This window comes from Podarcis cretensis (assembly GCF_951804945.1).
Source record: "Podarcis cretensis genome assembly, chromosome: Z".
Taxonomy (NCBI): Eukaryota; Metazoa; Chordata; class Lepidosauria; order Squamata; family Lacertidae; genus Podarcis; species Podarcis cretensis.
The window spans coordinates 20,417,549-20,444,705 of NC_137184.1; the positions used below are offsets into that span (position 1 = coordinate 20,417,549).

General features: G+C 45.2%; 1 protein-coding gene across 2 annotated transcripts in view; it reads right to left on the reverse strand.

The window, feature by feature from the left end:
* OPHN1 (oligophrenin 1) overlaps positions 1–27,157 on the reverse strand; it is a 120,284-nt gene that overhangs the window by 16,454 nt on the left and 76,673 nt on the right. For both annotated transcript variants that reach the window (XM_079961276.1, XM_079961277.1), the window contains 6 exons: positions 25,992–26,076; positions 25,443–25,501; positions 22,248–22,353; positions 16,619–16,778; positions 10,777–10,924; positions 2,293–2,607 (listed from right to left, as the gene is read on the reverse strand). In XM_079961276.1, the coding sequence (XP_079817402.1) occupies positions 2,293–2,607; positions 10,777–10,924; positions 16,619–16,778; positions 22,248–22,353; positions 25,443–25,501; positions 25,992–26,076 (873 nt within the window). The remainder of the gene's footprint in view (positions 1–2,292; positions 2,608–10,776; positions 10,925–16,618; positions 16,779–22,247; positions 22,354–25,442; positions 25,502–25,991; positions 26,077–27,157) is intronic.

Sequence of the window (27,157 nt, forward strand, 5' to 3'; positions counted from 1 at the left end):
GGAGAGAACAAAAGCCAACATAGTTTATGTGAGCTAAGCTGGAGAAACATAGACCTGCTTGCTCCGTGCTGGATCCAAAGCTGCGACTAATGGAGAGGAAAGATCTTTTTTGGGGTGTTAATGCTGAGAGCTGTTCCATCTTAGGCTCAGGTTGCAAATATGTGTAAATAAAACTGCATATCCATCACTGTTTCCGCTAACCCACATTCCAAGGAAACTCTGAGAAAGCACCTGGGACTCCTGGAATCTCTCATAACTCAGAGAATAGGGTGGCATGTAACCCATTTTTATTAATTTTAACACAATAAAATATGCAAAAGCCAGCAACAAGAGGTAAAGAGGAAACATAGCAAAAGTTCCTTTGCTGTGTACAGATTGCAATAGTCAGAAAAAGCAGGAATAAATAATAAAAGTTACTTGGAAAGAGGAACGTATTTCAGGGCCACTCATCTCTCACTCTGGTAGCCTGGTGTGCAAGCCAAGCAACAAACTGGGGCCTTTTTTTTTTTTCTTTTTAAAAATGCCACTGACATTGTGCCCTCAACACTTTCTGCAATTCTGCTCCAGGGAGGGAAAAGGTCCTGTAAAGGTCCATAACAGGAGATTGCCATTAAGTCCAGCCACCTCCAGGTTGCTTACAAACATCTGCAGCTGCAACTTGGGTCACAGTAACCCCAAAAGCTTGGTTAGCAAGTTCTGCACAACATTATTATTATTATTTATTGAATTTATATACCACCCTATACCCAGAGGTCTCAGGACGGTTCACAGAATAAAATCAAAATATAAAGCCACAAAACACATAATCAAAATAAAACAACCCAATAACCCCCCCCAAAAAACCCCCCCACATTTTAAAAGGGCATAGGGTGTCAATCAAAGCAACCAAAGGCCTGGTTAAAAAGGAACGTTTTTGCCTGGCACCTAAAGGTGTATAATGAAGGCACCAGGCAAACTTCCCTGGGGAGAGCATTCCTCAGACAGGGAGCCACTGCAGAGAAGGCCCGTTCTCGTGTTGTCACCCTCCGGACCTCTCAAGGAGGAGGCACATGAAGAAGGGCCTCAGAAGATGATCTCAGGGTCCAGATAGGTTCATATGGAAAGAGGCGGTCCTTGAGGTATTGCAGTCCTGAGAATAAGTTTCTTCCAAAAGTGCCTGGATCTGATCTGCGACCACTCGCTCCAGAAACTTGCTCAGGAAAGGGAAATTAGCAACTGGCTGGTAGTTAGTTAGGTTTTCCGAATCCGGGGAAGGTTTCTTAAGGAGTGGTTTTGCCTCCTTCAAACAGACAGGGACCACCCTTCTCATAAAGAGAAACTGATCACCTCCCTGGCCCAGGCAGCTGTCCTCTCCCTGCTGGTTTTTATCAGCCAAGAGGGTCAAGGGTCTAGAGCGCAAGTGGTCACCCTGACTGATCCAAGAACCTTTTCCACATCCTCGAGCCTTACTAACTGAGATTCATCCAACACAACAGGATAGACTGTGCTCTAGACACCCCATGAGAGTCATCTGCTATAACAGCAGAGTCAAGGTCTTGGTGGATACAAGTAATTCGCAAACAAATCATAGCAAGCTACAGTTGGTTCTATCACCTCCTTTGGGCCAATCTGTAAAGGGCCCTGTACAACCCAGAAAAGCTCTGCCAGATGACATGATGAGGATGCAATGCAGGCAGCAAAGGATGCCTTCTTCGCTGTCTTCACTGCCACTAGGTAGGCTTGATAATGAGCCCTTACCAGTGTTCAGTTGCATTCATTCAGATCTTTCCTCCACTTGCATCCAAGCCATCCCCCAGCTTGTTTCCTTGCCCTAAGCTCTGGAGTATACCACTGGAACAAAAGCGCTTTGCGCGAGTCTGCCCTTGTGCCTGATCCAGAAGCTGCAGTTAGTGCAAAATGCTGCAGCACAATTGTTGGCAGGAGTGAGACCCTATCAGCCTATAGCACCTCTGCTCAGAGACCCGCACTGGTTGCCCATTTGCAACCATGCCAAGTTTAAGGTGTTACTATTAGGATGCAAAGCAACGTGGGACCAGTCTACCTGCCAGGTTGCCTTACCTCAAGCATGCCCACTTGAGCACTTCAACTGGAGGCATTGGCACTGCTATAGGTGCCACATAATACCTGTTCCAAATTTGTAAGAAATAATTGTGTGTGTGTGTGTGTGTGTGTGTGTGTGTGTGTGTGTGTAAGCATCTACGCTCTGGAACTGCCTTCCTATTGACATCAGGCAGGTACATTCACTTCTGCAGTGGAAGAAGACGACAGGTGACAAAGAACAGGTGGACTCACCTTCCTTGCAGCCTGGCCCAAGTCTGGGAGCAGGCCTCTTAGCATGCAGTGTGGAGGCCTTCAGGGACTCCGACACAGGCATGACGCCATTCGCCGCTTTGCTGGGGAGCTTCTGCCCGCTGTCCTGGAGCCTGGAGACCAGTCTTCCCACATCCACATCTGCACACTGCTCCGACCTGCTTTCTGCACTGGGCCTCCTGGTATCAGCCTCCCCTGGCCTCTGCAACGGCAGTCTGCTGCGCTGGAGTGGCCTGGGGGCTTCTGTGCAGCCAGGAATCATTGTGCCATTGGGGGTGTGGAAGCAGCCATCCTCTGCTAAAGGGGACCCAAACAATAACCACATTTATTCAACTTGTTTAAAAGATTTGTTTTGACAGACAAAAGCAATGTATCGGCATGTGATTTCTTGAGGGAGCGGTCATAGCTCAGTGGAAGAGCATCTGCCTTGCAAGAAGCTCCCAGGTTTCAACCCCAATGGCATTGCCAGGTAGGGCATAAATCCTGGATAGCTGCTGCCTGTCAGTGTAGACAATGTAGAGCTGGATGGGCTCATTGGTCTGACTATGCAAATCAGCCCTTGACTCAGAACCATGAAGACTGGACTATTACTTTATTTTTAGTGGATGAGCTGTAGCCCAGTGGCAGAGCACCTGCTTCAAATGCAAAAGGCCACAGGTTGCGTCCCAAGTGGCATCTCCAAGGTAGGCTGGGAGAGACACATCCCACCACCAACTGAAACCCAAAGGTGCTGCTGCCAGTCAGTGTAAACAACACTGACTGAGGTGCACCCAATGGCCTGACTCAGTATAGGGCAGCTTCCTATGTTGAGTGTCACTGTGCTCTATTCACATTGTGTGTCTGTTGTTTTTCAGGATTACAATACAAGAGCAATAAATTCCACAACAGGCGAAAGGCAAATATATATTATGTATCTTAATTAGAATGCTAAACTCATTTAATTGATTCCACCAGAAATTCATATGGGCAAGAACAAAGTGTAACAGAGAACATTGTCTTGGAACTTTGTGTTCCGATGATGTGTAAACAAGCTTCGGCCTTCAAGAAATCCATTTGGGTCCCTTTTCTGCATTATTTATTTTATCACACGTTATGTTTGGCTAGGAATGCTGTGACCCAAAAGAAGTATGCATGCAATCTGAAGAAGTGTGCATGCACACGAAAGCTTATACCCACAACAAACTTAGTTGGTCTCTAAGGTGCTACTGAGCAATTTTTAAAATTTTTTTCAATAGGCACTGAAAGCTTAGAATTGGAAGCGTCTGTTTTTATTGCCTATATTGCTAGTTCTGTTGTGAGATGCGCTTGGGATAGTGAAAGGGTATTATTTCTTGGCTTTCCCCCTTCAAAAAATCTTTAAAACCTTTTTTTTAAAAAAATCACCAAGGAGACAGAGCTCTAGAATACTGCTGACAGAATCCTTAAAAAAAGATTTTTTTAAAAAAATGATTTCCTTTAATTTTACATAGATGAATATAGCAGTGTATTTCATACACTTCCAGTATCTGATGGGCTAGAATTCTCGGAGGAATAGCTGTATGATTTACATAGTGATAAAAGTGTGAAGGAACACTGTCTATATCTGAGTAGGGCTAATGTATGGAATGCCCAATGTTCATGTTACCTGGCATCCGTAAGATGGAAAAAGTGGTTGAGACTACTGTCGAGTTAATGGAAAAGTGTCTCCTTAAGTAGTTAGTTAAGAAGGTAATCTCTGATAAATGTATAGGCATAATGTAATAATAATAATTTTATTATTTATACCCCACACATCTGGCTAAGTTTCCCCGGCCACTCTGGGCGGTTTATAATGTGTAATAACTGTGCGGGCTCTTAATGAAGCAAAATATAAAGTTATTTGTCTTAAGAGTGTTCAGGAAAACTATATATGATCTTGATACAGTCCATGCGGATCTCTTGTCCGTCTCTCCCCCCCCCCCCCCCCGCACAAATACCTTGGGAGGATTAGGAGGAAATAAAATATCATTCTCCTGGGACATTTTGCTTTATAGATTTTGGTCTCTGTTTATTTGCAAAGTCCTGCCTCGAGAAATGACTTGGTGGCATGGGAGATTTCCCACAAATAAAGGAAGCCACACGATTTATCAAATCTGTCTCCCTTTCATTTTGCCTTCTACAGTGCGCTTGTGCTGCATCCAATGGATGGACAATGCTATGTCCCACATTTTGCTATGTCACCCGTCTTTTGTAGGAGGAGAGACCCCTTTTCAGTGATCCTCAAGTTCTGCAGCCAAAATCAAGGGTGGCAGCTGTTTACATTGGATACTTTGGTTATTATCCCTTCTGATGAAGAGCACAGCTAAGGCAGGGTTCATATGAGCTAGGTGACTGGTAATGACCCCTACCCACAAGGAAGACCACTTCCCCAAATGGTTGCATGACAGGGCAGCTCCAACACCATGATCCTAAAGCATCACAGCCCCTCCGCCACAAGAGTGAGCTTTCTTTTGTTACATAGGATAGTCTAAGTGTCCTGAAGGCCTCTCTACTGACTACATGGCACAGACAGTGAGGTATTATCAACTGAGCACAGGGACCAGAGGCAGATATCAAGGGGAAGGGGGTCTCTGACATAATGTAGTCCCTGAGTGGTTTAGGGCTTTATAAACCAAAATAAAGGACCAGCAGCACATGGGTCTTGAGTGCATCACATGATGAAGAAAAGTTGCCCTACCTACCAACAAGCTTAAGAGATAGACACATGCCATTTCCAAGTTGCAGAAAACATCTGGCGGAAATCACGGCCGTGCGTTCTCAACTGAGTCCAGAAAGTCAAGCTCACAGTGACAAGGGGGGAGTGAACAAGGGGATGGAGCAACCCCCTAAGAAGAAATATTACAGCATTGGGGACTTTTTCTTTTAGAGAAAATATGACTAAGAAGCGACATGACAAAAGTTTATACAATAATGCATGGGGTGGGGAAAGTGGTTAAGGAAAAGCCCCTCTCCCCACCATAACACAAGATCTCGTGGACATCTCTTAAAGCTGAATGTTGGAAGGCTCAGGAAGAATAATGCATGGTGATACTATGGAACTGGCTCCCACAGAGAAGCAGTGATGGCCAACAACCTAGATGGCTTTAAAAAGTGGACTGGGCAAATTTGTGGAGAAGGAGAAAGTTATTAATTGCTCTTAGCCATGATGACTATGCTCTGCCTCTGTAGTCAGAGGCAGTAGTGCTTCTGAATCCCAGTTGCTGGAAATTGCAGGAGGGGAGTTTGTCATGTGCTTGAATGCTGTTTGCAGGTTTCCCACAGGCACTTGGTTGGCCCCTGTGAGAACAGGATGTTGGACTAGATGGGACACTGGACTGACTCAGCAGGCTGTTCTTATAACTTTCCACGTAGAAGCTCCTAACACTATTGCTAGCCTTCAATGTGATTCTTCTCCTTAATTCACAGGTGGCATTAAGTTTCAGCCTGGTCGGGCCTGATTTTCTCCAATGTGGAGATCATTTCTCAGTTACGCAGCTGACAATCTTCAGTTATTTATGAAGTGTGCTCCATGGGAATAAAACTTGGTGCCTTCACCATGGCTCAGAGATTGCATTTCAGGAGAAATTAATGGCTGTCACCACGTTCTGGCCTGCTACATACAGTGTGTCCCTGGTAATGCTTAGCAAAAATGCAACCAGCAGTCTATGAAATGGGAGCAGCGAGTTTGGGAACTGGAGTGCCAAGACATCATATAACACATAATCTTTAGCTAAATGTTACCAGGGAAACACTGGAGGAGATGCAAGTTAAGTGACAGCTGCACAATTCTATGTAGTTTGGGCCACGGTTATATCACACTGGAACTTGTGGGCATCCAACAAAGCTGAACGTGGGAAGGTTCAGGGGCAGAGAAGAAAGACGTACGTCTGCATGCAGCGCATAGTTAAAGTATGGAACTCACTCCCACAGGAGTATGGAAAACTCACTCCCACAAGAGGCAGCAAAGGCAACCAAGCTAAATGGCTTTAAAAGGGGACTGGATAAATTCACAGAGGAAAGGGCTATTGATGGCTACTAGCCATGATGGGGGCTATGCTCTGCTTCCATGGTTAGAGGTAGCAATGCTTCTGAACAGCAGTTGCTGAAAGCAGCAGCAGCAGAAGAAGAAGAAGAGAGGGCTCTTGTGCTCACGTCTTGCTTGTGGGTTTCTCTTGGTTGGCCACCGGGTTATTGGTCTGATCCAGCAGGCCTTTCTTATGTGCTTATCACAGCTTTGGCTTTTCTTAGGAAAAGAAAATATATAAATATACATATGCTCGGTTATTACTACATGGAGATAGGATAGGAAGCTGGACAATGAAGGAATAGATGTACTCCTTCAGCAAAACTGCATGGGACAGTCCTTCCTGGACTAAATAACTTCAAACTGCTTGCAAAAATTCCTACGTGCGGAAAGCCAGTGTTATCATAAAAGAGTGTTCAACCAGAAAGCTTCTCCATGAAGCTAGGTTTCTATGTGCAAGATTTTATTCCTCCACCTGAAGTCCATGAGAATTTTGTTGACTGTGTGGCTAATAAGAGCCTTTTGTTAATACACCTTCAAATAGCGAGTAATTGCGATAATGAATTCTCCAAGTGCTTCATCAACTTTTCCAGTAACGTAATTTTTGTCTACTCGTTTTAGTTCTTGGCCTTTAGCTATGTGGTGCAACACTGCCATTGTACCATCACATTTTTATTTTCTTTTTTGAGATAGATGATGTTTCCACAAACATCCACATTGGTCCTTCTGCTGGGTCCCTGTTAACATATGGCAAAACTCAAATGGAGTTTTGTTGCCACATTCACAGGACTCTGTGATTGAAGGCTAAGATGTCATGCATGAGTAGCCATCACCACCCATGGCCTGCCACCGCTCAATGGAAGAGCATCTGACTTGCAAGTGGAAGGTTCTAGGGTTCAATCCCCACTGGCATTCCCAGGTAAGGCTGGGGGAGTCTCCTGCCTAAAGTCCTGGAGAGCCACTGCTGCAGGTCAGCATAAAAAATACTGAGCAATATGAGCCAATGTCCTGACCCAGTATAATGCAATTTTGGAACCAAGCATAGCAATCAACATTTCATGTTCAGTGGTGTTTCAGTTAACCAAAAATATCAGTGTTAACCCACACTTTGTAACCATGGTTAGGTTTGCAAACCATGGCTTGGTTCGGGGCTGACTTCTGATTAGTGAAAATGACAGTGCACATGAATCACACTTGGCTATGAAATGATAAGGGAAAGCAGAAAGGTCCATGCAAAAATTGTGGAGGGCACAGAATAGCCATTGTGGCTAGTAGCTATCAATAGCCCTCTCCTCCTCCATGAATTTGCCCAATCCTCTTTTAAAGCCATCCAAGTTGGTGGCCATCACTGCCTCCTGTGGCAGTGAGTTCCATAGTTCCAACTCCATGCTGCTTGAGGGAGGACTTTCTTTTACCTCTCCTGGATCCTATACAAAGCACTCCATAATATATCAGAGGGCAAGGTCCCTGTCCCAAGAGAATTCCAGTGGGGGAAAAAGATAGGAAAAAGGGAACAGAGGGGGCGGGGACCATAAAAGGGACGTAGGGCCAAAGAAGGGTAAGAATATGCAGTCATTTCATGTGCATGTACTTGGGCTTGGTGACAGCAGATTATGGGGACTCCTTGTTCTAAAAGGTATCAGCCGATGATATTTTGACAATAACCCTGAAATATGCAGCACCCACCCATGTGGGACAGAGGTCAGCAGGCAGCACCAGTATCCTGGCAAACCCTGGAGCTGCTGGCTGGCTTGATGGAACGTGATTGTTTTTTGGAATGTCTGCAACTGTTTTTAAAATGCATTTATTGCTGCTGTTGATGTTTTGCTGGACTGTGCTCCCCTTCTGGGAGGAAGGGTGGGGTGATCAACTGAATACATAACAAGGAGAAGAATTAACCAGTGCTCCCTTAACAGGCACGATGGCACACCAAAGTTAAAAACAAAATTCAGAAAAGGGAGAAGAAAAGATGAGCTCGCCTTATCCGTCCCCACCAATACACTTTGCAAAATTGGCAGATAATAGGAGTACTCTGGTGGGGAGATAAGGCCTTGCCAAGATCCTCCAAAACCTTTCATATGATGTAAAAAGGTGGGAGGGGGGACCCAAAGTGCACATCCATCTGTGACAAGAGGGCGGCCACTGGTGCTTTTTCAGGCTATGACTCATTCTATTGCTCTGAATCTCCCTGGGTTGCCGACCAATTAGGCTCTCACAGTGGTTTGCCCTCCGGGTGGCAAACTGATCAGTGATTTAGCAGAAGCACTAGCCATTGTTTCTGCATGACGCACGCAGTGGCACAAAGTCGCAGTGCTTGTTAACAAGCCATCATGGCACTTTGGACCCATTTACTGAATGGAATCACTTTGCACCTCTGGATCTGCAAGCCACTGATTCTTGGACAAAGCACTCTTAACTGAGAGCTTAACTAATCAGCAAGATGCAAGGGAGAGGCACCTCCCAGTGTTTTCCCAGCCAGGATCCAAAGCATTACTGGGATTGACTTAAGGGGATCAAGCCTAATGTTGATTTAGAAAAGGGCAGCTGAAATGATCAATGGGATGAAGTGACTCCCCTATGAATATAGTTTGCAGCACTTGGGGCTTTTCATTTTAGAGAAGAGGCAAGTAAGAGGTGGCATGATGGAAGTTTGTAGAGAAAAGTTCCCTTCTTCTCATAACGCAAACTCATGGACATCCGAAGAAACTGAATGCTGGAAGATTCAGGACAGCTAAAATAAAGCCCTTCTTCATGGAGCACAGTTAAATTATGTTACTGTCAGGAGCAAGCCAGCAGTAAATCACACCAACCAAGTTGGAGCTAACTCTTTATGAGCAAAAACAGGATTAGCACAGCAACTGTTCTTCAGTAGGTCTTGCCCCCATGAAGCAGAGACTGTGCCTCTGCTCTCTTCATGCCTCTCCTGGTTCTGTGAGACCAGTGGGGAGGGGAGCTTGCTGCAGAAGGAGGAGGATGTAGGGATATGTAGAGTGAGTGGGGCAGTGGGGTCCGGAGGGAGCACACTTCCCCACCAGCAGGCAGCCACAATCTGCCTGCACGCGTGACTTTGGGGTGCAGGGAACCCCCCCCCAGACAAGCCACAGCTGTCTGTAGATCGTTCCACCCATGTCTGACCTTTTGCGGTCTCAGAAGTCAGCAGTGTCCTGTCTGTAACATTTTCCTTAGAGACCTTTTGTCTCCTTTCGTCATACACTGTGCAAGGGGAAAATGACGCTGTGGAAACAGGTGCCAAAAATAACTTGTACCACCCCACAATCTCGGGACAGAAGATGTGTAAAGGTCACAGCCCAAAAATGTATTTGCCTGGCTTGCATGTTTGTCTCAATAAAAGGAGGCTCCACAGGAATGGTGGTAGCTGGCTCGCTTCAGACCACCTGTGCGCAGCTCACATGATGATCAACACCTGTATTGGGCCTTCACTTCAGAGGAGACGCCCAAGCCTCTTCAGCAGCCAGACTCATCTGTGCCACTTGGCTTCCCTCCTCTCCTATTTCTGCCACAGACTCTCCCGGCTCACTAAGCCCCGCTACCTCTTCAGCTAAAGACTCCTCCCAGTCTTCTCGCTCTTCTCCACCTGACCACTCATCATCGTCCCACCACCAATCCCCCAACTCTGAGCCTTCTTCCCTTGGAGGTTCCCCAGCTGCTTCTCTCTCCAATCCTCTCTGCATTCAACCAGTCTGTAACAGTTACTCACTCCCAAAGGAGCCTGTGATGGCCACCAACTTGGATGGCTATAAAAGAGGGTTATAGAAATCCAGGGAGGAAAAGAGAGGGCTATCAATGGCTACTAACAATGATGACCATGATCTGCCTCCACAGCCGGAAGCAGCAACGCATCTGAATCCCAGCTGCTGGAAATGTCAGGAGGGGAGTGTGCTTTTGTGCCAAAATCCTTTTCCCAGGGGGCATCTGATTGCCCACTGCGAGAACAGGATGCTAGACTAGATGGGCCAATGGTCTGATCCAGCAGCCTCTTCTTAGGTTCTTATGTTTCAGAGCAGGAATTTCTTGTAGTTAATAGACTAATAGGCTAAACCCATTGGAGATTGTTTTTCCTTTTAAAAAATGATAGAAAACCACTAGCAAGTTAAAAAAAAAAAAAACCACAAAAGATATTTGCAGGTATTTGAGGCCTTGGTGGGCCCCAAGGAGATTTTTAAGGGCACTCCATCAAAGGTATATATGGGGGGCAGCTATAGTCTGTGTGGGGATAATGCTTCCTGATTCAGAGTATTATGGGATGTGTATGCATGCAATTTCTTTTTTACAGCAAATAGTGTGGGGGTTTTTTACCCTTGTGAAGTGGCAGCTGCTGTTGCTCTCTTTAAAAAATGAACAAGTGAGCTGGGTGCACACACAGAGCTCCAGTGCAGCCCCACATGAAAGGATGGGAAGCAGTTACCAGGATCAGCCCCACTCACCTTCACTGTCTTCCACGGAGCCTCCAAAGAAGACGGGCCTCTCCCGCAGAGGGCGCTTGGAGATGGTGATGGGTTTGTGCCGTCGAGTGGCTACCCGGGGAGGAGGCACTGGGGGTGCAGCATTGTCCTCAGGGGGGCCGGAATATATCTGAGGGGGGAGGCAGGAATATAGCAGATATTAATATTATGCAGCTTTAAGCAACTGGATGCATAAAAAACTGACTCCTTTTGGAATAAAACATTGCCAGGACCCATGAGCATTGTTCAGAACTTTACTTGAGGAACGTTCTTCAAAACAGAACAGAAAATATATAGTGATACATCCAAATAATTCTATACAGTATCATGAGCATGACCAGCACAGGCTCATGGAAGATTACTTCTTCCAGAAATTGAAACTGTCTCTCTCTCCTATTCCAGCCTGCATTACCCTGTGTACTGCACCTACCACCACCACTTTTGGACATGAACCTGCTGTAGGACTCAGCTGTACTCTATTTAGCAAGCCAGAACCTCAATGAAGTCCTGCAGCAAAGGTCTCCCTATATCCTTTCCCCTTGTGGGCAGTGGGTTCAAGCCACCCAGTGACTATAGCTGGACCCCTGAGCACAGTCATGGGATACTGAGGAAGAAACACAGTGTGGTGTCAGGATTAAACTAGGACCTGGGAGACCGGAGTTTGAATCTCCACTCAGCCGGGAAGCCCACTGGGCCAGTCACTGCCACTGAGGAGAGGGAGAAAGATGCAAGACCTTGAGCTCCTTGGAGAAACAAGGTAGGATATAAATGTGATGCAATAAAAAAATAAAGGAAACAAAACAAAACACAAAACGGAAGGACTAGTAACCTGGGGAGCCTCTTGAAAATGTCTTGGCCAGTCACAGACATGAATCTTCCTTGTCTGCACACACAGTAATTTACAGTCTATTTGATTGTGCCAACAGGAGGCAAAGGATCAACAAAAGTGACCACAGATGTAGCAGGAGGCTGGTGAAAAAATTGCTCAATTCTGCAGTAGTTTAGTTGTAGTTCATCTTAATTTGGCCTACTCCAATTTTCGCATGTAGTAGCTAATTTACATTTCCCTCCTCCAAGATTCATTCAGCGTGTGTAACGCGCCGTTCATTTCCCTTTATGAGATTATTCAGCTTGTACCTTCCATAACCCAAAATAGATTCCCTACTGCATTTCTCGAAATGCATTCCTTTTCAGTTCCATAAACTCAACCCCAGTGCCCCCTACCCTGTGACAAGCAATATTCTGAATAGAAGTTTGCCCAACCCACTAAGTAAGATAGCAGGCCATTTACACCCCCAGCGTGAGTCTGCCTCCGCCACCTCCTTGCCTCTTAGCATCCCACTAGGCTATCCCACCACCCACCTTAGTAGCCACTGGTTAGGACCCTCTCATTCATTTGGAGCGAATTAAAAAGTTCACTTTCAATTGCCACCTGTCCTGTTTCCAGAGATGCTTTAGATATACCAAATCATGGGGGGGGGGGGGGGGGAATTACAGTGAAGCAATTACTCCCAACCCAACCTTGGTTTGCCTTATTTGTTTTAATGTGACTGCCACACTACCACAGGAAGAGGTGCCAAAGTAATATAACACCATCCCTTGACACCGCTCCTGCCTCAACCCCATGGAGCACAAAGGTCTGCCAAAGTATTTAGTAGTGACAACAGACCATAAGCATTGGGGCTTTGTTGTAAAGACCAGCATCTGAGCCATAAAGAAACTGGGGGCCCCCACTCTATAGCACTAAGGGGACCTCATTTTTTATAGTTTTCCAGGCTGCAATGGGTACACACAAGCTGCTGACATGGAACTAGCTGCTCTGCAGCTTCCATCCAATTTGTCTCTCCCAGCTAACATAAAATACATTCTATGGCTGGTGGCAGCTGGGCATCATCCCCAGGCGTCTGCTTTCAGAATACCTAGGGAAGGGAAGCATTCTGAGAATGTGGTCCAAGTTTCTTGAGATCAGTCTTGCTCAACCTGGTGCCCCACAACTTCCAATATCAGGATGGGAGTTGTAGTCCAAAACATCCAAAGGGCATCATGTTAAGATCTTCTGTCCTTTCCCCCACAGAATAAAGCAGCTGTTAATCTCTAGTGGACTCTGAAGCCCATTGGCTGTATGGCAACAGCATTTTCTACAGCTTAGGAAACAGGAATAGCCAAATGTTCTCCCGGTCTGGATGCCAAACAAATTTGGGGATTTGTGGCAAACCCCTCCTGCCACTCAAGAGAAAATGGCTGAAAAGCAGTTGCAATTAACAGAAATTAAGATAGCAGAGCAGGGCTTTCACAATGTCTTATCCTTGGTTCTTACACACCTAGGGGTCTGCCAGCAAGGCTGTGCATGTTGACTTCAAAATGACCTGCAACATTACAAACACTGTTGTATGAAGTGCTCCCCCCCCCGGCATATTTATTTCTCATTTGCACCCCATTCTTCAACCAAAAAGTCTCCCAGGGTGTTCTAAGTGCAATTTGTTTAAAAAGGATAAACTGTCCCCACAGGCTTAGAATATAAAACAAAAACCACAACTTGCAAGGGAAAAGGGAGGGAAGGGGAAAATAATCCAGTCCTTGAACAGTTGTTTCTAGAATGCCCAGCTAGCACAGCTGAGGGCCAGGAGATGCCAGGCAGAGCTGGTCTCTCAGTAAACCTGACAAGAGCGAGCCTTCTGCTTCCCGTTTCTGCCACTGAGGCAGCCTGAGGGAATGGCTGCCCCCCCCCCAGGTGCCAGTTGAGGCGAGGAGGCCCGATGAGGCTGGCCTCATGAAGTCAATGGAGGGGAGTACTGCTTAATAGCTCTCTCTCACTGCTTTGCCTTTCTGATGAGAAATGCCTCCTACAATGCAATTAGTTACTTCTTTATTATGCCGCATTACCAGAAGATTGGCATCAACGGACAAAAGTTTGGTTCAAATGCAACGACTTAATAAATCATGGCTAGTTCATTGGACATTCATTCTGCACGCCTCTCCTTCCTTTCTCTCAACAGCACTTTCATCTTGCTCTCTTTCAACCACACTTTCCCGTTATGGCTGAAACGTGGTACCCTGGTTTACTGCACAGTGCCAAAGCCTCTGTTACAAGCAGAGAGTGCGCAGGCCCTGCACTTCTGTCCTGATCCTCTGGCTTAACAAATAATAATAGGCTTGACGCTTCAGCCCCGGCCTTCTTTAAGGTACAGTTTCCTGTTGCATCCAAAGCAGGGGATTGTGGGTTTAACACAAGCACAGTTCGAAAACTACCGGCTTAGAGTTTTCAAACTGTTCTGAGAAAGGGAGCACCTCTCTTTTCATTGCATGATCAAGAAAAAGAAACTTTTTGCCGGACTGGAACACTTCCTCACCTTGCTGGAGGCTTATGGGAGCTCATTTGGGATCACCATTCCTCCTACCTCCCCCTCTCCCCCCCCCCAATGAAAAAAAGACTGCAGCTTTGTGTCTTTTTAGTTGAGAGAAAAGACAAGTACGAGGAGACATGACCGAAGTTTATAGAATTATGCAGTTCTCAATTCTTGCTTGTACCTGGGACTGTATATTCTCTGCAGTGATCACACCATATTTCGGAGAACTATAGCTCTCGATTTAAAAGCCACAATCACAAACCTCTCCAAGAAGCTGTTCCTACCCCCAGCTAGGTTCACACTATGTAATGAGGCAGTAAAAAGCACATTAATTTTTTTCATATGCGCAGGTGGTATTGACCTAATCTTTCAAGTTTGCAGAGCAGGGCTTGTGTAATGCCAAGACTTGTTTCCAGGGGGATCAAGTTTTTAATTTAGCTGTAGCACTCAAGTTTAAAGCTGTCAAAGCAGTAATTACAACACACCAACCCAGTGAACAATTCCGCTGTCCTTTGAGACTTCACAATTCACCACATAAATAATATATCATGCCTGCTTGAAAACTCATTTGAAGTGTTTGCCTATATGCGTACGGAAACATTTCCACTCCACACCCACCCAACCAACCCATTTTAAGACTCAAACCTAATAAAACATTACTAGCTTAACCTTATCGTTGCAGAAATTAAAGGCCAGGAAAGAAGACATCTTACTTTTAATTAAAAGACACCATTCCAGAGATTAGAAAAAGGGCTTGTTTTATATGGTTCCACTCACACACACCCCCCCCCCCACTGCTGGCCAGAATCTCTTAAGAGAAGGTTTGGGGAGGAGGTTTGAAATAGTGGTTAAAACTTTGAGGGCTGAGAAATTTATTCATTTATGGTATTTATATCTCACCTTTTAGTCTAAGGAGTTCAAGGTGGCATACATGGTTCACCCCCCCCCCAGTTAATTCCTACAATGACCCTGTGAGGTAGGTTAAACTAAGAGGTTGTGCCTAGCCCAAGGTCACACCCTGTGAGCTTCATGTCCGAGTGGGTATTTGAACCCTGGTCTCTCCCAGGTCCTAGTCTGACACTCTAACCACTACACAGCACAGGGTCAGGTAGACTTTGCATATACTGAATCCAGACTGGGGAAGAAGACTTGGAGTGGCTTCAAGATGCTTTCTAGTTTATGATTCAACACCCGGCATTTTGAAATCAAGGATTTGGAACTCTCTAAATTTTTAAATAAAATTCAAAATGCACCAGAAGTCTCTCCAAACCACAGTTTTGTTTCCAGTCTCCCCTATTTGCCTCCAGTCTCCTTTGCTCCAGTTTCTTTCAAGGAGGACTCCCAGCACCAGAAAGGGAAATGGAGCAGCGACCAGCTGTTGGCCTCCTGGCTTGTGAGATATTTCCAGAGAGCTTAAGTGTAGGTCTAAGATGTCTGCGTGAAGATTCAATTTTAAACAGGGCTTTTAAAAAATGTTTATCCTTTTTTGGCGGGTGGAGGGAGGGAGTTGGATTGTTTAAACTGGATTTTTAATTAAAGGCCACTTTTCCAGGTCAATAAAAAAAAGCTGTGGTGCTGGTGGTAATCTCCTGAAGCATTATAGAGAAGGCTCCATCGGTCAGATATTACACTGCTTTATTGCTTTGCTAATGTGGGGTCAGGTAATGGAATCCCACGAGAACATAAGAAGAGCCAGCTGGATCAGGCGCAATGGCCCATCTAGTCTAACATCCTGTGCTCAGTGCCCCAGTGGGAAACCAGTAAGCAGGATTTGAGCACAAAAGATCGCTCTCCTCCTCCTGCGGTTTACAGCAACTGGAACCCTCTATCTCCGATAATCCCCATCCTTAGAATTGCTAGGCAGAACATCCAAGTGTGGCCCACCTGGGAAATCTTCCACTGCAGTATTTCACCACCAGATCTCTGCTGTTTACTCAGTTCTCAAATGATGAATATGCATCTTCCATAAACGAGAAATGATGCTTCCTTTAGGAAGCATGAAAATTAAAATTTCTCTACCCAATCGACCACAAACCCTTCCTTCTGGAAAGTTCAGGACTTTGTGTTTGGCTTTTATTTACTTTCTCACACACAAATACACCCACACGCCTTCCACGAAATAAACATTCATTGTGTAACGTGAAGCACATTAAAAGCTCTATTTAGCTGGTTTATTCCTATGCATAATTGTTTAGAAAGTATATGGCAGCAGAACAGACTTAAATTGCCACTCTTCCCCTCCCACCACCACCATGGGTATGTAGCGCAATCTCCATGCCTGTCTACTCAGAAGCAAGTCAGGTGAAATCCACAGGGCAGGGCTGCAGCCTTAATCATCCTTGATGAAAAGCAACCTAGCCCTTGTAAAATCCCTTTGCAAGGGATAAGCACTTCAATCCTAACTCAAGTGAGGCTCTTTGCTTGGGGGGGGGGGCAGGGAAAAGTAAGAAATCAGTGTACTGTTGGCTCTGCCGTACCTTGTGGAAATGCTCAATGAGGATCTCCACTACAATGTTCTGAAACTTGATGTTCATCATCGCAGCGACGGTGTCCTCCTGGGCTCGCATGAGTGTGGGGCCAAATATGACCCCCATGTTAGATGGAGACATCAGGTTCTCCCGGCTGTGTTCGCACACGCTGTCAGGAGAGGAAAAAGAAAGCAAGAAAATTAGGGTGGAAATCAGAGGAGCATCTGACCGGGGATTCTGGAGCCGAAATTCCATGAACCGCAAGGTTTGGTTCCCCAACTACAGTCATACCTCAAGTTGAACGTGCTTCGGGTTGAGCACGTTCGAGTTGTGCTCCGCGGCAACCCAGAAGTAATGGAACGCATTACTTTCGGGTTTTGCCGCTCGTACATGTGCATATGCTCAAAATGACGTTGCACGCATGCGCGGAAGAAGCGAAACGCGACCCGCGCACACGCAGATGCGCCGTCGTGTCTTACATTCCATTCGGGATGCAAACGGGGCTCCGGAATGGATCTCGTTCGCATCCCGAGGTGCCACTGTACAGCTGTTTGTGGACAGGGAGAGCCTGTCCACTATATGTCGTGCATTAGTAACCTCAAAGCTGGACTGCTGCGATGTGCTCTATGTGGGGCTGCCCTTGGGCCTGGTTCGGAAGATGCAACTGGGGCAGGGTACTGCAGCCAGATCAGTGGCATGGCTAGGGCTTTTGCCACCTGGGGCGGATACAGAGTTTGCCGTCCCTCTTGCTGTTCCTCATCTGGGAAACCTGCTGGCTTGCCACAGCCCTCCCCTCCGCTACAAGTGTATTTCCCTTCTGTCCCCGTCCCCCGCTAACGAAGGGGCAGGAAGGAACTTGACTCCCAGACTCCACCTCTTTGCTTTACTTGTACTGCCACACCATGCTGGAATAGGAGAGCTCAAGTACTTTTAAAATAAACATTATGAATAGCAGCAGCATCTGACATGCTGACTTGTAGTGCAGGGGGCAGGATCTCATACAACTCCTCAGCTTCTCCCTGCTTTCCTCCTCCATTCAGCCAGTGGGGACCCCATCACCCTGCCTCCCCCGCCACCCAGTTTGTTATGCCCTCTGCACCCCACTTCCCCCACCAGTGAGCCAGACTGTTTATGGGAGCTTCTGGCCGAAGATGTGCTGGCTGCCCAACTACTACTGAGCCAGGCTCAAAATCCTTGCATTAATTCACAAGCCCTGAATGACCTTAGGGACCTTGCCTGAGTACTTACAACTCAAAAGCTGAGATAACCTGTAAGAATGTTGCTGGTCATTCCCTGAGTTGGCAAGGTTCATTTGACCACAAAAGGAAACCAAGCCTTTATTGTCAGCTGCCTAGTCCTGTCAACTCTCTGCCGCTGGAGATTCAGCAGGCTCCTTTGCGCTAACTTTTAAAACATCCGCTGAAACCTTTTCTGTTCTGCAGGCAATTAAGAGGACAATAGCCCACAATGGGCTATTGATGCCTGTTTTTAATTTATTTTTGCTTTAAACTTGTTTTTATTCTTTCGTGACATTTGTGTTTGGTCTTTATCTTTTTAATGCTCTAAACTATTTTGTGATTTAGTGGTATATAGCTATTCAAGTAAACAAGCAAGAAGGCAAGCAAGCAAGCAAACAAACAAACAACCCCACCCCTATGGTGAAGCATCATGGGATTCTTCTGCATTATTATTCATTAACAGAAATATATTAAAGCAGTTTACAGTAATAAAAACATAAAAGCATACAGTAAAAGCATTAAAAAAAGTTAAAAATAAACACCAGTAAACCATTGCGGAAGGATGTCCTCTTAATTGCCTGTAAACACCTGGCAGAATAACTTTTCAGCAGGCTTTTAAAAGTTGGCACAGAAGGTGCCCACTGAATCTCTAGTCACAGTGTTCCACTGCACTGGCCCAGTGATGCCCATTGTTATCAAATGAGCCTCTCCAGCTCATTTTGTGTGATGGGGTAAAACGTAAGAAGAGCCTGCTGGATTAGGCCAATGGCCCACCCAGTCTTGCATCCTGTTCCCACATTGGGAACATCCAACCTAATGTCCCAATGGGAAGCCTGCAAGCTGGACATGAGCACAGCAGCACTCTGCCCACCAGCAATTCCCAGTAATTGGTATTCAGAGGCATACTGGCTCTGACGGTGGAGGCAGAACATACTCTTGCAAACTCTAAAAATGAAACTTGCAGACATTTCAGGTGCACCTTCAGAAAGTTGGCAAAAAAAGTAGATTTGACATCCTTCAGATGTATACGTGGGTGTCTACTGCTGTGCTCCCGCCTGTTATTAATTCTCTTTTCTTTACACAAGCACTTTTGCTTGAGCAGTTTTGATACTTTTGTGTAATGTTGGAAATTTTGATTGCTTCTTTAAAGTTCAAGCCAATGCTTTCGCAAATGTTAATGGGTTTGGTCTTAAACCAGCTTGAGGCTGTGGTTTAATAAATTTGCAAAAAAGCAAAGGGAGAGGCAAAAAAATAATAATGCCAGCAATGTCAAACCCATGCGGTGTACATGTCTCAGGTAAATCACAATTCAGTGGCTCCCAAACTCATTTGAGGGCCCTGGGACCCTGTGTTCCAGAAACTCATCCCCAGTGCACCCTACCCTATGAAAAGCATCACAGCAGAATTGCCTGCCCAATAAAATTCAAAACATTAGTGATTAATTGCAAAACCCAATTAAAATGATTTAGCTTAATTAATTCAACAAAACTGATAGACTTGATCCACTGACGCCAGGTTTTCGAAGTACACCTGCAGTGCCCGTCCCTGCCACCTCCTTGTGTCTCCCCTAGGTAATCCCCCCAACCCACAAGGCAGATCCCTCCACTATGAGATCTACCCCCATAGTTGAACATGCCTCTTTTGCACCAAAAAGGGGGACAAGGAGACACACTGAGAGAACCCACCGTGCGCTGGGGAGCACGTGCTCCCCATGAGGCAGGTGGCGAGCGGGAAACCCGGAGGGGCAGTGACTGAGCTGCGAGGGACCCCGGTGGTGGTGCTGCCTGCTGCCTGCGTGCAATGCCTCCTGACTGCATCATTTCTCGCTCCACCTTGGACCACCTCGGACCCCCGCAGCACTCCGCTCGCCGCCTGCCTAATGGGGAGCGCCCTCTCCCCTGCACGCAGCGGGTTCTCTTAGCATGTCTCCTTGCCCCCCTTTTCAGCGCCATGAGTTGGCTGTGTCTTTAGTGCTCAACCACGTGCACTAGCTTGTTGCTGGTAGTGGCAGCAAGCCAGAAGCCAGAGAGCCAGCAGCAGCAGGGCAGGCCAGATTTAGGACCCTGGCGGGCCTGATCCGGCCCGGGAGCCTGAGCTAAGTGCATCATCTTTCCACCTGGCGCTCTTGAACCTGTTTGCAGAAACAGAATGGGACTTGAAAATAGCAGCCCAGGGCTCTATTGCCCAATGCTGAAAGACCTTCTGTCTTAGTCATTTGGATTGCTGGTACTCTGGGGTTTGGCAAATTGCCCTCCTTGAAACATATCTCGTAAACTTAAAATAACTCTTTAGTTATTTTAGAGCAGAACTTGAAAGACAGGCTTTTTTGGCTCTATGGAAGTATATGCAAATGGCTGGTTGTTCTAAGGCTTTGTAGAATAATAATAATAATAATAATAATAATAATAATAATTATTATTATTATTATTATTATTATTATTATTATTATTATTATTATTATTTTATTATTAATACCCTACCCATCTGGCTGGGTTTCCCCAGCCACTCTGGGTGTCTTCCAACACAATATTAAAATACAATAGTCTATTAAACATTAAAAGCTTCCCTAAACAGGGCTGCCTTCAGATGTTTTTCTCTTTGACCTCTGGTGGGAGGGTGTTCCACAGGGCGGGTGCCACTACTGAGAAGGCCCTCTGCCTGGTTCCCTATAACTTGGCTTCTCACAGCGAGTGAACCGCCAGAAGGCTCTCAGCGTAGACCTCAGTCTCCGGGCAGAACAATGGGGGTGGAGACGCTCCTTCAGGTATATATACAGGACCGAGGCCGTTTAGGGCTTTAAAGGGCAGCACCAACACTTTGAATTGTGCTCAGAAACGTACTGGCGGCCAATGTAGGTCTTTCAAGACCGTGTTATTAATTAAACTAAATAGTATTCATTGAGTTTTGAATAAATGTGCAATCAATTGTTACTCTTCTTCCTCTTCTTCTTATTTGCATTATTATCTTCTCTAGTGGGACGTGCAAATCACTAGTTTTAATGATGCTTTTTATAGGGTGGGGGGGCATTTGGCGTGAGTTTATGGAACCAAGGGGGCCTGAAATGTTTGGGAACCACTGCTTTATTATCTTTATTTTTCATTCTTTGTTTTCTTTCTTTTTGCCATGTCTAAGTCCTAACAAAACCAAGAAAATGTGGAAGGAGGAGGAGGATTTCAACAAATCTTTGGGGCCAATGGAGCCTGCAACGAAATCTATGCCAGAAGACTGAAACCAGAAAGAGGAAAAGGCTGGAGATTATAATCTACATCACACCCAGCAATTGCACAATGAAATTTCAAATTGCCAAAACCAGACATATTTTCCTCTGACAAGCACTTAAGAGTGGTGCTTTGTTGGAGAAGAAGAAGAAAAAATCACATTTCTAAAACTGATTTTCCTGAGGTCTGGAAACAATCAAACCCTTTTGCTCTGAAAGCCAAGGCTTGTTCTCAAACATCCTCCTTGCCGTATCAGAATTGCAACAGCCTCCCATTTCTAGATTATTATTTACTAAACTTATTGGTTTTTTATTTTATATAAGTAACTCAAAGTGGCTTACAACAATAAATAAATACTGCATTCATGAAAAACAAAATCTAAAACATCTTCACATTTTTAAAAACTGGACTGAAACACAAACACACCTGCACAAAAGGGCCACAGATAATTAAAAGCCAGAGGCCTGACAAAAGTCTGCTGCCACCGGCAATCTTCCTGGGGAGAGAATACCACAAGTGGGGTGCCACCACTGAAAAGGCCCGATTCTCGTGTTACCACCCTCCAGAACCCTTGCAGAGGAGGAACATGAAGGAGGGCCTCAGGTGATGACTGCAGGGTTTGGGTCAGTTCATATGGAGAGAGGCAGCCCTTGGGGTATTTGGGTCCTGAGCCGTTTAAGGCTTTATAGGTCATACCCAGCACTCTGAACTGGAAACTAATTGGTAACCAGGGCTGTCGGGGCAAGCTGGCATTATGTACCCATCATGGGCCACCCCGAAGAAGAGAGGATGTGTTAGGCCATCACCAATAGCCAAGACTCTGTTGGGTCTATAGTTCAATCCACACTGCACCACACATACATACCATGAAGGCAAAATCCTGACAAGCAACCCTTCTGTGGAAGGCAACTCTGACAGAAGTCACATGTCAACTGTGGATGGAGCCTAATGCTGGCAGTGGGTGTGTCCAGAGACCAAAAAACAACAACAACCACTGTGTCCAACCCCTTCCTTCTCTCTCCCCACCCCCTTGTATAGATCACTCTTGCTGGAGCCCTGATCACTTGTAGGGAGCTTCTGGAATCAGGCCCAGGACACAGTTGAGCAGAAGTCTGCCAGCTGCCAACCCCCCTGCTTTACAGTAGTTTACAGTAGGAATCTTGCATAGAAACGCCAACTTACTGGACCAGGTGCCTGATGATCATTTCTAGCATCTCTCGGTTTTTGTCAGGGAGTTTATAGACAAGGGAATGGATCGCCCCCAGCCTATAATCCAGGTTGTCAGACTCTAGGAAGGAAAAAATAATCAGATTTTCAGTTTGAGGTAAATACACAGAGGCTTCGCTTCTGGTGCAAACAGCAGCTGCTGTGTGTGTGTTTAAACAGGACACGTCAATTGGGGGAGTTACACTGTCTCTCCTCACTTCCAGATTGTGATTCAGGCTCCCCCAGGGTTGCTGCTTTCAAAACAAAAAGTGTGCGAACTAACTCAATCTTTTAGTGTGGCAGCATCTAATGACATCAGGCAGGTGCCACCTGTTAAAATATTTTTATTTTGGCAACTCTACCTAGATGTTTACAAAGCTGGGGTAAGTTCTAATCTGTTTTTCATCTTTTCACATTTTGGGAAGTCTTAAAATTATTGTTATTGAATTTATTTATTTTTTTACTTTTACCTGTTGAAATTTTCTTATTGGTAATTTTACTATTTTATCTTTTTTTGTAAACTGCTTTGAGGTGCATTTAGGGGGGAGGAACCCAAGTAGTGTACAAATTGTATTAAATAATAAAAAATATTAACTGCAACGAGCAACAGCTGCTCTTGGCTGCGATGAAAATCAGTGTCACAATACTGATTTTGCTAAAATTTTGTTGAGGGCAGGGAGGATTTTGTGCAGAAATAAGTGGAGCTCAAAACACAGGCAGTTTCTTATTTAGACACAGCTCATAGCATTTGAAAAAGAACTGGGAAGAACAGAGAAGTCAGTGGCTGCTAAAAGAGGGAATTGTTGATGGCCCGGGTAAATTTTCAATATAGTTTCCCCCTCCTTGTTTGTTTAGCCTGGAAGAGACTGAGGGGTGAGATGAGAACCATCTTCAAATATCTGAAGGGCTGTCCCATGGAAGATGGAGCAAGCTTGTCTTCTGCTGCTCCGGAAGGCTGGATTCAAACCAATGGTTTCAAATGGAAATTTTGACTAAACATTAGGAAGAACCTTCTGACTGTAAGAGCCATTTCAACGATGGAACTGTCTCCCTTGGAAGGTGGTGGACTCTCCTTCCTTGGATGTTTTTAAGCAGAGGATGGGTGGCCACCTGTCAGAGTTTCTTTAGCTATGATTCCAGCACCTCCAGGGGCTGGACTGGATGAGTGTTGTGATTCCTTTCCAAAGCCCCATTTCTACCACCTCACCATTTAAACTAGAAGAATCCTTCACTCTTATGCATGCATTTTCCCATGCAGCTCTGAGTCTCCACATACACACCATGCTCTCCAGCTGTTTTGGACTACAACTCCCATCAGCCACAGCTAGCACAGACACATAACGCTGGGTTGATGGGCGTTGTAGTCTAAAACTGGTGGAGGTTAGAGGGATTGATTGATTGATTGACTGAAACTGTCCTCTCCCAGGGTCCTGGCTCTGTCCCAAAGCACCTTCGCAGCCATGGTGCAGAGTGATAACAGGCCTCCAAGATGCCTCTGCGATTGGCCACTGTTGAGCCAAGGAGAATCTTCTGACAGTAAGAGCTGTTTTGACGGTGGAACAGACTCCTGTGAGAGGTAGTGGAGGTTTTTAAGCTGTCATGTATGATCTAGCTGAGATTCTTGCATTGCAGAGGGTTGGACTAGATGACTCTTTGGGTCCCTTCCAACTCTATGATTCCATGCTATTTTGTCTGTATGGCAGCATGGGGCTCACGTTACATGTCAACTGGGGGGGGTGCAGATTCTCCTTGGCTAGACATCTCTTTGTCCTTCAATCAAGCCCAGAGCTCCAGGCCATTGATCTCCACTTGCCCCAGCTCAGCACAGAATGCAACCTTTCACCACCTGTGGCAAGTCTGTGCTGCATTACACCTCTGCTCCAGATCAGCTGGGCTCTTGTGAGCCCAATGATAGAGACTGACCCTGAGATACTACAGTGCGAAGCTTAGTTTTTGCAAATTTCTTCAGTGAGGGTTTTTTTAAAATATGTTCTTGAGTGTGAGGGATTACAACCTGCTATTAATTGGATAACATTTAGCTTGTTAAGTCTACGTTTAATGAAGAAGCACATAAATGGCTTTCAGAAAACCAAGGAATTTTAATTTTACCTTATGCAAATGTCAGGCGATGATAATTAATTAATTAATTAACAAATATTAATATTACTTTGCAAGTACTTTGCAATCATTTTTAATGATCGCTATGTGATTTTACACACATTTTACTGACCAAGCAAAGATAAATTGTATTAATTCAACCCGTGGGATAGGATGCGAGAGGGTAAGTTGTGAAGGCTCTCTTGCACTTGCTTAAGGAAGCCTGTGCTTCAAGCTAGCTTGCAAACCCGCGAAACCATTCACAGAGAAACAGGGAGAGGAGGTTGGATGCCGAAAACGGGAAGCACCAGGGAGCTCATTACAGCCAGCTGGAGTTCAATCAAGATGACCAGATTCTTGATTTATCCACTCATTTAATTAAATTGTTGTCCGGGCCTAGTAATACAATACTGTGCAAATTTGGACTGTCGACCTAATTGAAAGGTTTCAGAGTTAATTAACCGTGCTGCTTTGATTGTCCATGGAGCAATCAATTAAAAGGGGGGGGGGGACATTGGCCATGACGTCCTCAAGTGAGATTTGCTGTTCTTGCCCTAGCTCAGTGGTTCTCAAAGTGGGTAATCCTGCAAGGGGGCAGCAGGGGAAGCACTGGAGGTCTATTGACTATTAGACTTTGAAAAGCAGGTAACACAGGATCAAGTCCATCAATTTTGGTGAATTAAACTCAATAGTTTTAATCCGATTTTGGATACACGTGCAATGAACTGTTACTGTTTCAAATTTTATTGCATTATTATCTTCCTTAGTAGGCATACACAATACAAAAAAGAAATTTGGGGGGGGGCAGTTGGGAGGAGGAGGAAATATCCATTTTGGGAGGTAAGTAGTAGGATCTGCCTTGGTTTGTATGAGAGGAGAGGAGGCACATGTCCCTGTTTTCTATGTGCTATCACCTCCTTTACAGAACATGAGAAAGTGGTTCTTCCAAGGCGTTTAGCACAGATCTAACATTCCAGAGAATAGAACTTTGTCCTCATCAGGCAAATGAGCTCACACCCTTCAGAAAACTACTCTTAATAGCAGCTCGCCCCCACCCTGCTCCCAGGCACTTACTGGCAGCTAAGATCAATTCTTTGTGAAGCTTATACGTCATGACAGGTTCAGAGAGATTCCTGTGGTGGGGGGAAGAAAGAGAGAGTTCAATGCATAAGTTCCATAGGAAACAGGGAGGCACAGCTGTGCTCTACTCAATCTGGAACAATTTGTATGTTGTTGTTTTGTTTTGTTTTAAAAAATCTCAATAAATTCCATCAAGACCACTCTATGTACAAGGCCCTGGTGATATGAGTTGAAGTTTCCTTGTTTCATGGACAGGGACACAGCTCAGTGGAAGAGCTCCTGTTCTGCATGCAGAAGGACCTTGGTCACTTCCTCAGCTTCAGGTGAGTATAGCTGGGAAAGATTTCCACTGACACCTTGAGTGGAGAGAATTGGGCAAATGGAGCAGCTGTCTAAGGATAAGACAAGTGCAGTGAAACACAGGAAAGCTGTTTTTAACCAGCTCCATGCCCTCTGCCCACCCACTCTGTGCAGATTAGCTAGATAAAGGTCAGATATTTTAGAAAGCAGAAACTGAGAAAGAACTGAGAAAGAAGAACCTACCTGAGGTAGAACTTCAATGAGCTTGTAATTGTCTTGATGTCCCAGTCATTATTTTGGAAGTCCACATCCCCTGGGCACTTCGGGTCTGGAGAGAGGAAAAGAGAAGAGGCAAAAAAAAATTGAAAGGTTTAGAAAACAGACCAGGAAACCACCGTTTGTAACTTCTTGTTCTGTGAAGGGAAGCAATTAAAACATTTCAGGCTCAACAGTCTGAGAAAACCACAGTGTTACACTACCTTCCCCTGGTGTTCCACTTGAAATTTGCTCTCCTTGTTATTTTCATTTTATTGTTCCCAATGACAAATGAATTCCTTTTTGGTATTGAAAGAAGGCCAAGGGGGAAGCACAGAGAATATCCAGAACACGGTCCCCGTGATGAGATTCATCCAAGCGACCACAACATTTTTGTGGAAGTGCAAAAGACAGTATTTAATGGAGAAAGTGGCACCCCCAAATTTCCACTGGGAATAGGGGGAAGAATGGCTCAAAAGTGTGAGCTCTCTAAAGGACAGGTGCATCTCTCCACTACTACCACCCTGGGTTATTTATTTATTTATTTATTTACTTACTTATTTATAAAAAATATTTAGATCCCACCGTATTACAATAATATATCAGGGCAGTTTACAATAGTAGAAATAAGATAAAAACATACAAGGGAAGCATAAGAAATTAAAAGGAAAGAAGTTAAAAACAAATGCTGGTAACCCAACGTGAAAGGATGTATTCTTCATTGCCTTCATTGCTATTGGCTTCAGTCTCTCCTGCAAGACGAGGGAAGAGTTTTCTTGATTGTTGGTCCAAAGGCTTTGTTCAAGCCTTCATATATTTGGTGAGTGCTGCCGCTGTCAGCAGTGAGTTGAACACTCCAAGGCAGCTTTAGTCGTTGGCACATCGTCTGGCAACTCACTGGGTATCACTTTCTCAGTGTAGAAAGCATCTTTCAACAGGGTAGCTCACAAAAGACTTTTGCAGCAATAACAAGGCTCCGTGTCTTTTATGCCGGCCTCAAACCAGTCGTGGATCTGCTGTTCTCTTTGACTGCCTATGTCGTAGGTTGCCTCTTTGATGCAGCTCCACCTTGCTTTGATGCTGTCAGCTCAGTAGAGCTTGTTCAATGGAATCAGAGAAACATTCACAAAGTTCAGGTATGACTGTTCTGACAG